At 40.4% G+C, this 15,189-nt stretch overlaps 1 protein-coding gene across 3 annotated transcripts in view; it reads left to right on the top strand.

Moving 5' to 3' along the window:
- The window catches only part of GALNT13 (polypeptide N-acetylgalactosaminyltransferase 13), a 1,001,053-nt gene that overhangs the window by 415,848 nt on the left and 570,016 nt on the right, over positions 1-15,189 (top strand). For all 3 annotated transcript variants that reach the window (XM_078681726.1, XM_078681725.1, XM_078681724.1), the window contains exons 3-4: positions 7,417-7,583; positions 12,164-12,371. In XM_078681726.1, the coding sequence (XP_078537852.1) occupies positions 7,417-7,583; positions 12,164-12,371 (375 nt within the window). The remainder of the gene's footprint in view (positions 1-7,416; positions 7,584-12,163; positions 12,372-15,189) is intronic.

Raw genomic sequence — 15,189 nt, 5'->3', positions numbered from 1 at the left:
AAAAGCTTTCTGACCACGTCGGAGACCGTCCGACCGGCTTGGTCAGTTTACAGTCCGACCGCCTGATTACGATGTTCGCAGTCGGAAAATAAACCGTCCGGTCATTCCGACTCGGTTCTGACCGACTTGCGGAGTATTCGTGTCAGTCGGAACCGCTTCTTACACCCTATGGGCATTTCCATTGTCAGGATTAAGATGTCGATTTCCAACAGCCTTTCTGCGCCGGCCTGTCCGACACGGAAAGGCTGCCATAAAGTGACTTTGTGGGCTCCTGGCAGGCCCCCTAGACCCTGCAGCCTACGGTTGATGGCCAAGGGGGTACCTAAGGGACCTCCCTGTAAAACCCTGCACTGTGTGGCATGAATAGTGGGGTGCCTGCGACAGGGTGCAGGGTTTTCCGTGCACACCCCATTTCCCCATTGGAGCCTGTGTTACAGCCGTTTGTCAGGCAGAACACAAGCTCTCATAGGGAACAATGGGACTCCATGATCCGGTGGTCGGAACCGTCAACCCTGTTCTGTCGGTCCCGAGTCTGAGACGGTGTCGCTTGCAGTCAATTCCGCCTGACATCGTAATGAGCACCTCAGTGTAACTCCTTTTTTTTTTTAAGTTTGAAGTTTATTGAAATAAAAAGAGGCAAGAACAGAAAATGAAGAAACAATCAAGAGTTATGAGAAACATGAAATCATTCTTACATATGAACGAAATAATGGAGGAAAACTTATGTATAAAACATAAAAGAGGCATTGAATGTGAGGAGCATAGGGGGATGAGGAAATATCTCAAATTATGAAAGCATAAAAGTAATATGGTAAAACAGTAGATGTAATGATAACATAATAAACGAAATAAAGTAAAGTAATGCATTCATGGTGGTTTACAAACTTCAACATTACGTATGGGAGATGAGGGAGGAGGCCTAGCAACTTTGGATAAATAATCAGTGAGGGGAAGCCATAAAAGATCACGTTTGATTGCTAAGGAAATAGGAGAGACAAAATTAGTGTCAAGTCTGTGATTAAAGCAGACTGCGTTCCACCAAGCAGCAAAAGAAACATCATTAGCTTGTTTCCAATGTGATGTAATATGGTGGAAAGCAATAGCTATACAAAGATCAAGTAATTTGTGTTTGTGATGGGAGTCTGCAAAAACAGGAGAGAGGGAACCTAAGAAAATGTGTGTAATGGAGAATGGAACTGTAAAATTGAAAATCTTTTGTAATTGGGACCAAACTAAGTGCCAGAAACGTAAAACAGGAGGACATTCGAATAACATGTGGTTCAGATCAGCCAAAGGGGATGAGCAGGACCAACAAGTAGATGGAGTGTCTGGGGAAAAGGATGACAGAAGTAATGGAGTGAATAGTATACGATTATAAATAAAGAATAAGGTTTGTGTAGTATTTGCAGCTCTGGAAGTACTCTGAATCTTAGACCAAATTTTGTCCCATAAAATGAGGGACCATGTGTGAGATAAATCTTTTTCCCAAGCCAACTCAACTTTAGATTTTGTACGATCAGCAAAGGACTGTAGAGATTTATAAATAAATGAAGCAGAAAGAGATTGGTCGATAGCATTAGAGATTGAAAAATTTGTGGTAGGGATAGAGTTAGAGGGCGGGAGCGAAGAAAGATATTGGGTAAGGGACGGAAGCAGTGATAAATATTGTTTACGGGATGAGGAAGGTAGGGAGAATTGTGTTTGGAGATCGTGAAAAGGAAGAGGCTGATTGTCTGAAAGAAGTTGTGAGACCCATTTTAGACCGAGGGAGTGCCAGGTTTTCCAATATAAGGAACGATTACGGATTTTGAGGAATTTATTATGCCAGATAGGTTGGGTGTGAGTGGAGGAGGCAGATGGGTAAGTGGATAATAAATATGGACGAAGCAGAGAGCAAGAGTGAGAGATGATAGGGGAACATAGGGATGATACCTTAGAGGTAAAGGATAAAACTTCTTGAAAGTCGTAAGGATGAAGTAAAGAAGATTCTAATGTGAGCCACAGGGGAGGAATGCGAGGAAGATCAGAGGAGAGCCACCGCATGGCTTGCTTTAAAGAAAAAGCATTGTGATATGATTTAAAATGAGGGAATTTGACACCACCGAGGGATTTATCTTTTTTCAGGTAAGAGAGAGCTATCCGAGATTTTTTGCCTTTCCACAAAAATTTTAATAGAAGGGAGTCTATCGATTTGAAATAATGATCTGGGATACGGATGGGAATCATGGAGATAGAATAAAGGACTAAGGGCGCTAGCATCATTTTGATGGAGTCCAATCGACCCCACCAAGAAAGGAAAAGAGGATTCCAACGAGTTATTGACGCAGTGATTTTATTAGAGAGAGATTCGAAATTAAATTTAAGAGAGTCTGGAATACGGAGAGCAAACCAGATACCTAAATATTTAATCTTCGTGGGTTGCCAGGAAAAGCCAGAGGAGTCAAAGAGATGTTTCTGACATAAGGGGTTTAAGGGTAGAATTTTGCATTTATCCGTGTTGAGACGATAACCTGAAACGGCGGAAAAAGAAGAAACTTGATGAAGGAAGGAAGGGAGAGTAGTTTGAGGATTTGAACAATAAAATAAAATGTCATCAGCGTAAACAGATAATTTAGCTTGTTTCTGAGGGCCATAGTGAAAACCAGAAATTGTGTCATCGAGTCGAATCTTAGTTAAAAAGGGTTCTAAGGCTATAATAAACAGAAGAGGGGATAGGGGGCATCCTTGACGTACCCCTCTTTGAAGAGGAAAATAGTCGGAAATCATACCATTTGCAAAGATTGAAGCGTGGGGGCTAGAATAGAGTAAAGATATCAGAGATATGAATTTAGGGGGGAAGCCAAACCATCGGAGAGCTTGAAACATAAAGTCCCATCCTATTCTATCGAATGCTTTTTCAGCGTCTAGGGAGATGGCAGCGAGGGGGGCAGAAAGGGAGGGAGCCTTACTCAAAATATTGAAGAAGACACGAGAATTATCTGATGATAGGCAACCTTTAACGAATCCGGATTGTTCAGGGCCTATAAGTTCAGGTAGTAAGGGATCTAATCGGAGAGCTATAATTTTGGCGAAGATTTTATAATCAGTGTTTACTAGTGATATGGGATGATAATTTTTGCAAAGGGTATGATCTTTGTCGGGTTTAGGTATTAAACAAATCAATGCTTCTTGGAAAGTACCTTGAGAGGAGCCAGAAGCCGCAAAAGATTGGAATAGCAAATGTAATTTTGGGAGAAAAAGGGAGGAAAAGTGATGGTAGAACTCAATGGTAAATCCATCGGGTCCTGGTGCTTTACCTCGACGAAGGATAGAGATTACATGAGAGATTTCCGAAGGAGTAATGTCCAAATCCAATGAGGGAAAGTCAAGATGAGAAGATTCTGGAGGAGGGATGTCCTGAAAGTATGTAAGAAGGTCATGAGGGTCTGGAGTAGATTCGGGAGTGTAGAGATTTTGGTAAAAGGAAACAAATTGAGTTAATATGTCTTTATCCTTAAAGAAAGATGTTCCATTTGGGCCTTGTAAGGATTCAATTTTCGTTCGTTCTTTACGTATTTTAAGATAATTAGCCAGGAGTTTGCCCATCTTGTTCTGTCCGCCATAATAGCGGGAATTGCATTTTAGAAGGGAATTTGAGGCTGCGTTGGTGGTATATTTATTAAAATCAAATTTGGCAGAAATTAATTCACAAAGGGAAGATTCAGAGTGTGAATTATAATAAGCATACTCCAATTTCTTAATTTTATCTAATAGTTGAGTTGACTTAGAGATTGATTGTTTTTTCTTCTGTGAAACAAAATTAATAATAAATCCTCGTGCAGCTGCCTTAAACGAGTCCCAAATCATGACAAAGGAAGAGTCGGGAGGGCGGTTGAGTGTAAAAAATTCAGTAGAAAAGTTTTTAAATTGGGTGCAAAAATTAGAATCAAGGAGTAAAGAATTATTAAATCTCCAACGGCCTGAATGAGGGGAGTAGGGGATAAGGTCAATGTCCACAAAAACGGGAGCGTGGTCTGAAATGAGGATGGAACCTATGTCTGAATGAATGGCGAGTTGTGCTAATGGTTTGCTGAGGAAGAGGTAATCAATACGTGATTGGGAGTGATGAGTGGGGGAATAGAAAGTATATTCTCTGAGGTCTGGGTTACAAAGCCTCCAAATGTCAACTAAAGCATTATTCTGTATAGAGGAGATAAACTGGGTATGCATTTTGGAAGGAACAAATTTAACTTTTGAATTTCTATCTATAAAGGGGTCAAATACTTGGTTGCAATCACCACCAAGAATAACATATTGGTCATTAAGGGTAACAAGTTTATCCGAAATAGCAGGCCAGAACAATTTATCAACACCAGTAGGGGCATAAATATTGAAAATAACCAGCGGTATTTTATCTATAAGAAGATTAACAATAACCCAACGACCATTAGCGTCACACTCTTCAGATACAATTGAAACATTTAACTTTTTATGACAAAGTATAACTGTACCATTTTTCTTACCTATAGCAGGAGAATAAAATACGTGACCCACCCAACATCGCTTAAGTTTAGTAGCCTCCAAGTCTGTAAGGTGGGATTCTTGAAGGAGGGCTACATCTGCTTTGAGTCTGGTTAAATGCGATAAAACTCGTTGACGTTTAATGGGGTTATTTAACCCCTTAACATTCCAGGTGACTACTCGGAATGTAAATTAGCAAGAGAATGATATAAAAGAGAAAATGTAGTAGGAATGGAGTTAAGAAAGGCTGAAAGAGGTAGTAAGAATGCAACAACGAATTTATGAGAGAGGTAGAGAGAGAAAAAAGTTGAGAGTAAGAGAAGTGAGAGCTAGAGAAAAGAGTAAAGATAGAAAACAGTAAGAGGAGTGATAGTAAACTAGGAAGCATAGAAGAAAGAGAAGGTAGAAGAAAAAGAGGAAACATACCAACAAATACAATAGAAGAAGAGGGGTGACGACGCCAAAAGAGGACGACATCGACAACTGAAACTCACGTGACCGAACACTCGAGGAACCAGCATAGGAGCAATTGAGGAAAGCGAAAATACACCAGGGTGAGGAACATGAGGAGGGGATCTGTAGGAAGACAAAAATTGAAAAGGTGAGGTGAAGGAAACATATGAAGACCAAATACATAAATGTACAAGAGTAGATACAATAAGTGTGGATTAAGTAAAACAAATTAGGATTTAGAGAACATTGAGATACATTAGGAAATGAGAGGAGGAAATAATGTTGTCAAACAGGGAAGACACATGATAAATTAAACTGGTCGTGCAGTGTCCATATTTACAGCTTCATGAAAACGAAGAAACTCTTCAAGGGCGTGTGGTTCTTCAAAAGTCGTGGTCTTTTCTTTGTAAGTCACCTTGAAGAGGCATGGGTGAAGTAAGCCAAACCTGGCACCAAGGTCCCGAAGTCGTGGTCGTAAGTCAAGGAACTGCTTCCGACGGTCGGCTGTTGGTTTAGCTACATCTTGAGAAAGATATAAACGATGACCTTCCCACATAAGTTGTTTTTTCGCTTTTGCTGCAGAAAGTACTTGGAGGAGATCAGTATACTGCAAGAATAACATGATGACTCCGCGGGGTTTGGTGGAAACTTTCGGACCAAGTCTGTGTGCGCGTTGAATGTTGAGGGAGGAAGAAGGAGGAAGATCTAGAATTTTCTGTAAGAAGGTTTGGAAGAATTCGGTTGGATTTGACCCTTCTGTGTGCTCCGGAAGATTATAAAGGCGTAGGTTATTTCTCCGATTTCTATTTTCCAACTCTTCCGTCTGCCTTCGTAGGAGAGAGACATCCTTCTCCAACATCGAAATTCGTGCGCAGGAAGCCTGAAGAGACTCCGTAGATTGTTCCACCAAGAGAACCCTTGATTCAAGTGTTGACCATTTATCATGGAGAAATTGCAAAGTTTTGGTAGTCTCAGCCATAAATGGTTTAAGTGCGCGAAGTTCTTCAAGGATAAGATCCATGGAAGCTGAGTGCGACGAGGAACCTGGAGAGGGAGGATTGTTCTTCAGACGTTTGGTAGAACCAGGTTGGAGAAGCTTACTAGACAGATTAGTTTTAGGAATTGCTCCCTGTGTAGCCTCTGGTTTTTGAGGTGCTAGTTCATCCATGTTGTGCGTCGTAGAGTCAGAATCTGAGGACTGACGAGAAACGACCTTGGGAGCAGTAAGCTTGAGGTTGCGCAATTTTCCCATGTAAGGCAAGAGAAAAGTACAGCAGTGCTGCTACAGAATCCCAGAAAGGAAATTATGTGAAGAATTCCTCTTTCGTACGAAAATCCTCCTCAAAAGAAGTAAAATAGAGTAGAGTGCGCCATAAGCATGGAAGCTGTGAAGAAAAGGCGCCAACCACTTTGAGAGGGCATTAAGTTGAGGAAGTAGGCTAGTGAAAGCAACGTGGAGTTTCAAAAACACAGAAGATGAAAAATTGCAGCTGTAGGAGCATGTTGTAAGAGCAAGTGGCTGAGTAAGGCGGAGGATTCACAGAACAGTTCGTATGGTGAGGTTCACATGAGTGAAAACCGCTATTGAGAAGATCGCGGTAAAAGAAAATGGCGGCCGCCAGAATAGCGAACCGCGTCACTCGGAAAAAGAGCACATTCCGATGGAATTGAGAGACAGGGAATATAGCGTCCTGCTCACCTCACATTCCGATTGTCGATTATGTGCATTGGATCGAAGAAGCCTCGGTGTAAGTTGAGATAATTGCCGGTGTTCGAGCTTCGTCAGCGGAGCCTCGCCGTCAAGCCGCCATCTTGTGCGGCGCTCAAGCCACGCCCCCCCTCAGTGTAACTCCTCACAATCAGAAATTGTAAATCACAAAAAAGGTGAAAGTTTATACCTAGGTGCTTGAGTACATCTGCATGTGAGAAAACATCCAAATGTATATTTTCCTTTGTGAATCAGTATATTTTTTCTCATATTAACAAATATGGGCTCTGTTGTTCCATTTCGACTTTAGCATGCCTTGATGTCACGGTACAGGACATAGTTACTCATGTGGCACCCTCATGTAAAAAAAAAAAAAAAAAAAAAAAAAAAAAAAAACACAATATGCATAACTTTCTAAAACTCCTAAATAAATTATATTGATTGTAGTTTTTATGAGGTATAATATGAGTATTTGTTTTCTCCCATTTCTAATATGGGTCAATGCTAGAAGTCCTGTTAAAGGTGGACCCATCCGTGGATTCAGCAGTAAATTGTGTTCTACACCTTTCAATAAAGCAAATTATGAAGCCCAGTTACAAGACTGAACACACATTAACATTCTGGATCTCACTGTAAAAGGAAGGGTTCCTATGCCAGTTATACAATTGTAAAATGTGTCACAATCTACTGTTTTAGAACTACTATTTAAATATAATAGAACTCATTGTCTTATGGAGTTGTTTTTCTTTTTGCAGATGCAAGACAAAAGTGTACTCAGATGAACTTCCAAATACCAGTATTGTTATCGTGTTTCACAATGAAGCTTGGAGCACCCTTCTTCGAACTGTTCATAGTGTTATAAATCGTTCCCCACACTATTTATTATCTGAGATAATCTTGGTGGATGATGCTAGTGAAAGAGGTATGAATATGTTTTGGTCAAACACTCAATGTGTAGATTTTATTTCAACATGGCCACTGTCAACATGATTAAACAGTTATTGTTGATGCTATAATGCTAAACAGTAGAAACTGAAAGAAGGCCCCTAGGCACTGGTTATGAGTGCTCGAGAGGGAGTGCGCTATTAATTGCACCCAATAAAATCCAACACCCAGATATTTATCCTGTGCAATAAATTGAACCTTTTCCAGATTTTGGGAGAATAATGCAAATGTTGGTGCTTACTGCACCTACATCCGCATATAATAGTAAATTACATTTCTTTCCCCCTTTTAAATTGCAGCAGGTTCGACTTTAAAAAACAAAGGATTTAAACTTTGTGTCATTCAGTATTTACCAGGAGCTGTAAACTCTACACACCTCGAACTGCAAAAAAACAGAGGTTTGAGCCTGGGTGCGAAAACTCTGACGACTCATAATCAAGGCCTTGATTAACCATCTTATTGACTTAACATTTTCCAGATGGGTATGTGGATGCTCTAGGCCCCAGAGGAAAAAAAAAAGACTGCTGGGGCTGGCTTTATCAGTAGGGTGCGTCCTAATGCCTGGACACCGTGGCCCCAACCTCATTCTTTTTCTTAAACAAATATATAACTTATGCATGGAATCCATTGCACTTTATTGTCCCCAACGGGCTGACTGGGGGTGCATTGTCCTGTCTTCACCCAAGGGAGGGGGCTGAAACCTCACTAGGTTTAATGGGTGGAGGAGAATGCCCAATACTAGGACACTCATTTTTTATTAAACCTAGCCCCGATGTCTAGTTGGTATTCTACAATCCTTGGTAGAGCAGATTGGACCAGAGATCCCCATGTCCCCCTAGGCATGGCAGAAATACTTTTGGGGCCTTTAGTTGTGGGATACAGCCCAATGCCAGGGTGGGCCACTCCACCCAATTCTTTTAGGTAAATATAAGCAGTACCGTGCGCCAGCTCAACAATGATGTCATTTCAGATGTCATTAGTGATGTTATTAACGATGTCATAGAACATTTCATGAGTGCTGTAATATATGAAGTCATAAGCAATGCATGATGAGGCCCTTTGCATCACCTACAGAGCACTCCAGAATACAGGCCCCATATTCCTCAGGCGCCTGCTTTACTGGTATGCTCAGAAAATTCATTTGTGCTCCCAAGGAGTTAAACTGCTAGCAATTTCGAGAGTCTTCAAGGCCAGATGGGGTGGCAGTAGCTTTAGAGCGGCTGCCCCCAACTCTGGAATGAACTCCCTCTTGCCATCAGATCCCTCCCTACTTTATTTGCCTTTAGGAAGGCCTTGAAAACATGGCTATTCGATAAATAGTCATTGTCATCTTTTTCAGAGACTGGCATAATCCACTGCTCAGCGCTAAGACACCTCCAGGTTTTTGCGCGCTTATCAAACTTATTAACATAACATAACATTAGAGCCCACGTTATAGTTTCTTCAGTTAACTACAACTGGTGAATCTCAGTGTATTTTTTTTAGATTAAACATTATATTTACTGTTATTTTCTCTAGGCAATAACACCACTTTAACATTCATTTTGTCAGGGAATTTCTAATGTTTTTGTAATTTAATGCCCTGTCCATTCCAGTCTTTTGTAATGTACAGCCCTGTCCATTAATTTTACTGCAATTGTGCGGTTCCAATGAAAAAAATACAGTTTTTGGCCCCAGGGTAATTCTACAGGGGAACATCCTTTACCACGCGGATTTTACTCCGCAGTACCCTTTCAACGCGTCTTTTACAACGCAAGTCGTAACCACGACTTGCGCTGGAGGGCGCTACAGGACAAGGAATAATTTAATTTACTATCCAACACCTTCCCTACTGTACGTAGGCTGGTGTTGGAATAGTAAATTAAAAAATTCCTAAGTCCGCACCCCTCCACCCCTGTAAAGAACGTGTTGTAACGGTACGCGTGGTAAAACCATGCGTCGTACCGTCGTACATCCAATTCTACACCACCCCATACGTAGTTTTAAATCTTTTTATGAGGACAGGAGACTGAGCTCCTCAAGTCTTGCAATCTGTCGGGTCGGCGGATCCTAAGTATTGTGAAATATACTTACATTTTTCAGCTTTATTTCTCTAAACTACAGAAAAAAAATGTACACCAAGTCACAAAAAGCTTGCTTTCTGGATCAACATCTGACTTTCTGGCAAATTCCATGCAACCATTTCGGCTGTATCGCTATCTTTTTTCCTGTGGAAAACTGCATAGCAGAAATCCATTTTGGGACTGGCTTTTGCTCAGCCCTGTTTGATGCATTACCTTGCCACTTTCCACGAAGGAGCTGAGCTGGATGCGACTTTTTTTTTAAGGTCTTGGAAGATTTGTCAAATGATACGAATGTTATAAAGCAAACCAGAAAATTATTTTCTATAGATGTATCTACCTCGACAGTCACCGGGCAATATATGTGTACATATGTGAATATCCTTTAAGGCTTGAAGTGCCACATAAATTATGCAAAAAAGAAAGAAGGGAACTCCAGATAGTACCCAGGTTTCCAGGATTAGTTGGAGAGCAGCTCCTTTATACACAGCAGCCTACAACACCACGGACACTTGAATCTTCTCCACTAAAATATCAGTTTTTTCTAGCAGGTTTAGCACAGTGCTTTCCACACTGGGCTAGAAAGTGACAACATCTTTTGCCATTTCTACATCAAAGTCTACAAGCCTTGGATTAACAAGTGGCTTCCATGCCTGGCTAAAAAATGACAAAAGCCTTTTACCACTCCATATTTGTATTAGTAAAATCCCATCCAAGCTAACCTGGAATAATAAATGCAACCCCTGTCACATGTGTTTTGGTCTAATTAGAGCTGTAACATTGTCCAGACATAAGGGGCCACCCAGTATAAGTCAAGACAATATGCTTTCATGCTTGGAGTGATGCACACATTATGCACAAAAGGAAGCAGGGAACTCTGGGTAGTTCTCGTGGTTAGGTGGAGGGCAGCTCCCTTATATGATGCACCCTATAACACTACCAACTCTCTGAATCTGCTTACCTCAAATGTCTGTTTTTTCTGCAGCATTTGTAAGCATGGGATTAGCACAATGCCATACATGCCGAGCTAGAAAGTGACAAAGACTGTTGCCAGTTTTATAACAAACTCTTTAAGCATAGGATTAGCACAGAGCCTTAATTACTAAATCATGGATTGCATTGTACAAACATCGGACTCCAATAGGGAAAAATGATAAAAAGTTAAGTCCATTTGTTTGGGTCGGTGGGAGTCCAGCGAGAACATGCATTGAGATTGAAGGCTGCAACTTTACAGGACTGGCTGCCATTACAGGACTTGTGGACCTGGTTCCAGAGTCCTGAAAATATTTTTCAAAAGATATAGAAGGTGGCAGGGTAGAAATACCCTGAGTTTCGAACCTTTGTGGGAGTGGGTTTTACTGAAGGAGAAAAAAAAAAGAAATGATACTGTGCCATGAGACTCCTGCATGACCTAGTGCAGCCCCTGACTTTCCAGCATAGCCTGCAGGAATGAAAAAATGTATTAAAAAACAACAACGTGGGATGGAGTGTCTGGCCGGTTCACAGCAACCAGGAGTTTGGATACAGGGGACCGCTGCAGGCCAGGCCCTGTGGCCAACCCCCTGTGTGCATGTGAATAGGGGTTGGCCAGTAGTGACGAGGGTAGAGATAGGGAGGAAGGAAGGGACAACGGACCAGAAGTAAGGAAACATCATGAGGGTTTACCCTTTTCTGTTTTTGGACTGTACTGTCTAAAATAGCGTATTGACTTGGAGAACTATCAGGTTAAATGAATCTACTTTAGACACAGCCCTTGATGCTTATCGTGTTTTATTTGTGTGCTTTTTCTTTCTCAAAATATGTTTTGCTGTATGGGAACAAAATGGAAAAAATAGCACTCATTCTTTAAGCACCTTTTTTTAATAATGCTTAACTAACTGTATCCAATTATATTCTAGCTGACAGTTGCATTCATGCAATAACTTACTACAGCTTAAAGGAAGAGTGTATCACATTGCCCTCTTTTCAAAGTAAATGAGTACATTACCATCACCGAAACATTCTGATTGGTCATTTAGCTATCACAACAAATGTCTTTCTTAAAGTGTGAAAATGCTCAAATCCATTCCTCGGCCGTGACTCTTACATACCTCTCCCAAACACTCAAAAAGCAAGTACTAAATGCAGACTATTAATCCATTGAAGGCAGTAATTTGCCATGAATGGCAAATTCTCAATTCCACAGAAATAGTACATTGAAAAAAAACAACTTACAAACAACTTGTGAATTTGAATAGCGGGCCCAATCACAGCACTTGGTCAATATTCTTAGCATGACCTTCCCCTTTGAATTAGATTGCTTAGTTGGTAGCTCATTTATGCTTTTTCCAAAAATATTTTAATGCAGATCAACCTATTTGTGATTTTTGTTTCAAAATAAGCTGTTTTTCTTTGGATTTTATTTACCATTAACCTTTCATATGGCATTGCATTGTCATTGACCTTGATTGATATTTACCCTGCTTTTTACAAAACCGTGTATACATTGTCTTTACAGATTTTCTAAAAACTCCCTTGGAGAATTATGTGAACAAACTGCAAGTGCCAGTGAAAATTCTCAGGATGGAACAACGCTCAGGACTTATTCGTGCCAGACTTAGAGGAGCAACTGCCTCTACGGGCCAGGTTATAACGTTCTTGGATGCCCATTGTGAATGTACTGTCGGATGGCTTGAGCCTCTCCTGGCACGAATAAAGGAAAACATGTGAGATAATTAGAACATTTTAATTTTGTCTACCAAAATGTTTTACTGTTGCTTGTCATTCTTGTTATATCATACCAGTTCATGTGTCCCTATTCCTAAAAACATGTTCACAAGGCTGCACTAACAATGAACCCTTATTACAATTAGAATTAAAATGTTCAGTTTTCATTAATAGACTTTTGAATAGGTAGCGTTCATACGCAGAGCTTGTTGAAGCTACTGAAATCAACGGTGATATAATAATGGACACATTGTTTTTAGAACGTTCAGGGTTTGTTTGGCTTTCTTAAATTGAAAAAAGGGGCAGTGGCTAGGATCACATCAGTTTGAAGCTAACCTTGCTATTTTCAGCTGTCAATGGGCTTGGCAGTTTGAATGTTGCAGTTTTTCAAAGCTGTTTTGAAAAGGTGACTTATGAAACAATGAGCAATGGGAATTATTTAGACCTCTGGATGTGGACCTTTTTCATGAATAGAAATAAACTAAAACAGATTTAAGTATCATTATATTGATCACCTAAGCCTGTAAAATGTATGTATAGTTTTCATTAGAACTATTTCATGATTAAGAATGGAAACACTGAACACCCGGGGAACGGCAGATATAGAAATGTCATTACATACTGAGCTAGATAATCGACTGCAAACAGGAATGAAACCATTAACACTATTTCATTATTAAGAATGGCAATACTGAACAGCAAAGTACAAAAATGTTGAAGAGTGTGATGCCATGCATGCACTTCTTGATGTAGTTTAGCAGCTATTGTTCTACTGTATCTGTATATACCCTTCACAGGCAAATTATAATACAACCATGTTGTAGTATATCACAGTATTGTATTCTTACTTATTTTATATTGTATTCTTACCTCACCCCAAACATAGCACCAGTGCCAGCCCTATTCTTGCCTGCAGCACCATGGTAGAGTTTAACATTTTTAGTTTGGTGCCACAGCAGATGGGAAATGGCGCCCCAGAAACGGACAAAGAAGGTGATTGTTAAAAATGTTTACATTAGCCTGAACAATCAGTAATCATTCTGTGTGCATTCCAAATCATGCATTTTAATTTAATTACCGAAGACACCCAAGCATGTGTAAATGTTTCTTGCCCTGCTCAAATCAAAACCGGCAAGCCTAAACTCAGAGTCCATGCTGCTCTGATCAAAAACATACTACTGCAAAACAGAAGACCGGCCCTGGTGCTAGTGAGAACCTGAGCAGATATTTTATGCAAAATACAGTGGTTCACCTGAAACTAATTCTTTTAAAATGTTTTTGGCCAAAAACAAACATTCATCGTTTACACTTAGGACCAGATTTCGATGCTGTCGGAAAAAGCTCCAACCGTTGGTCGGAGCCTTTGCGATAGCACCGTAATGTGCCGGCCAGATACCTTTCTGCCCACCTCATAACAATAGAGGCGTTCAGAAAGGAATCTGACTGGTCAACCCGACTGGCTTCCGATGGGTTCGAAGAGTCTGTATGCCAGTCGGAATTCTGGCAGTAATCCCTCAGGCGGCTCTTTCCGCCTGAGGGATTACGATGTCGACTTCCAACAGCATTTCTGTGCCGGCCTTTCTATTCAGAAAGGCTGTTGGAACTCGACTTTTGTGGCTCCCAGCAGGGCCCCCACAGATGCACAGCCTCCAGTTGGAGCCCGATGGGGCATCTATGGTGCCCTCCTATTGTTCCCTGCACCCTGTGGCAGGCAGCTTGAGGTGCCTGCCACGGGGTGCAGGGATAACCTGCACCCCCTATTTTACGATGGGAGCATGTATTCTTACCGGAATACATGCTTCCATTGTAAAGTATAGGCATGCGACCATACAGCGTTCGGGCGCATCCTAATTAGTCGGTCAGCACTGCCGACCGAGTATCGGTCTGTCCCTTGACCGAGATGATGTCGGGCAGAGGAAACTCCGCCCAACATTGTAATGAGGCTCTTAATGTAATAAACAATATTACAGTCTAACATCAGAAGTGCTTTATTATGCACAAAGAGTAAATGCACAAGAACCAACAACAATTGTCAACATTGGTCATAAACTATACACAATTTAAAATAGAGCAACAAAAAGACATAGGTTAATGTGTTCCAGTGAAAAAAACTCATATAAATGAGGCAGTTCTGATGCTGTTTATAGAAATAAACCTTTCAGTGTGTGTTTCTTTTAATACACAACTATTGTCCTTTCTGACAACAATTCACTCAAGCCAATTAAGAGTGTGTGGAATGGATTCAGCTGCATTTCAAACTTATTTGCAGTTTTGATTTCTCATAAGGACAAGGGTTGACAGGGACACCTAGGTATAATGTAACAAATAATATGGTTAGATATCTAAATTGATTGGTTCATTGGTGTAGTGTTCAAGGTATGGTATTACACTCATCAACAAAACAGCCCTTGAGACCATAAAAAAAGAACAGGAAGAGATAGCCAAATTGGAAAAAACTACTATTAAAGACCGACCTATTATCAGAAGGCAAAGAAACTCTGGAGAAAATGAATCAAAAAAACAAGGAGTTCAATACTTTTGAAATCAAGAAGAAAGCAGGAAAATGTATTAAATGATGTAAAGAATTACAGCAACAAATAAAATATATCTTGATTTAGCTGATGATTTTTACACTCAGAACTAGACTTATACAAAGTTTCAAACCTTGGGATAGCTTTTAAAAGCAGAAACTTAGTACCTTCTCCGAGTTATATGATGATTTTTTTTCATTGGGCAGATTGCACCTATGTCTTTTTGTTTGTCTCTTTAAAATTGTGTTGAATTTATGAGCAATCTTGACAACTTGTTAATTCTTGT

The sequence above is a fragment of the Lissotriton helveticus genome, chromosome 3_1 (genome assembly GCF_964261635.1).
Source record: "Lissotriton helveticus chromosome 3_1, aLisHel1.1, whole genome shotgun sequence".
NCBI classification, from domain to species: Eukaryota; Metazoa; Chordata; class Amphibia; order Caudata; family Salamandridae; genus Lissotriton; species Lissotriton helveticus.
Note: the sequence above shows the minus strand (reverse complement) of the source record. Positions and strands in the feature narration are given on the sequence as shown.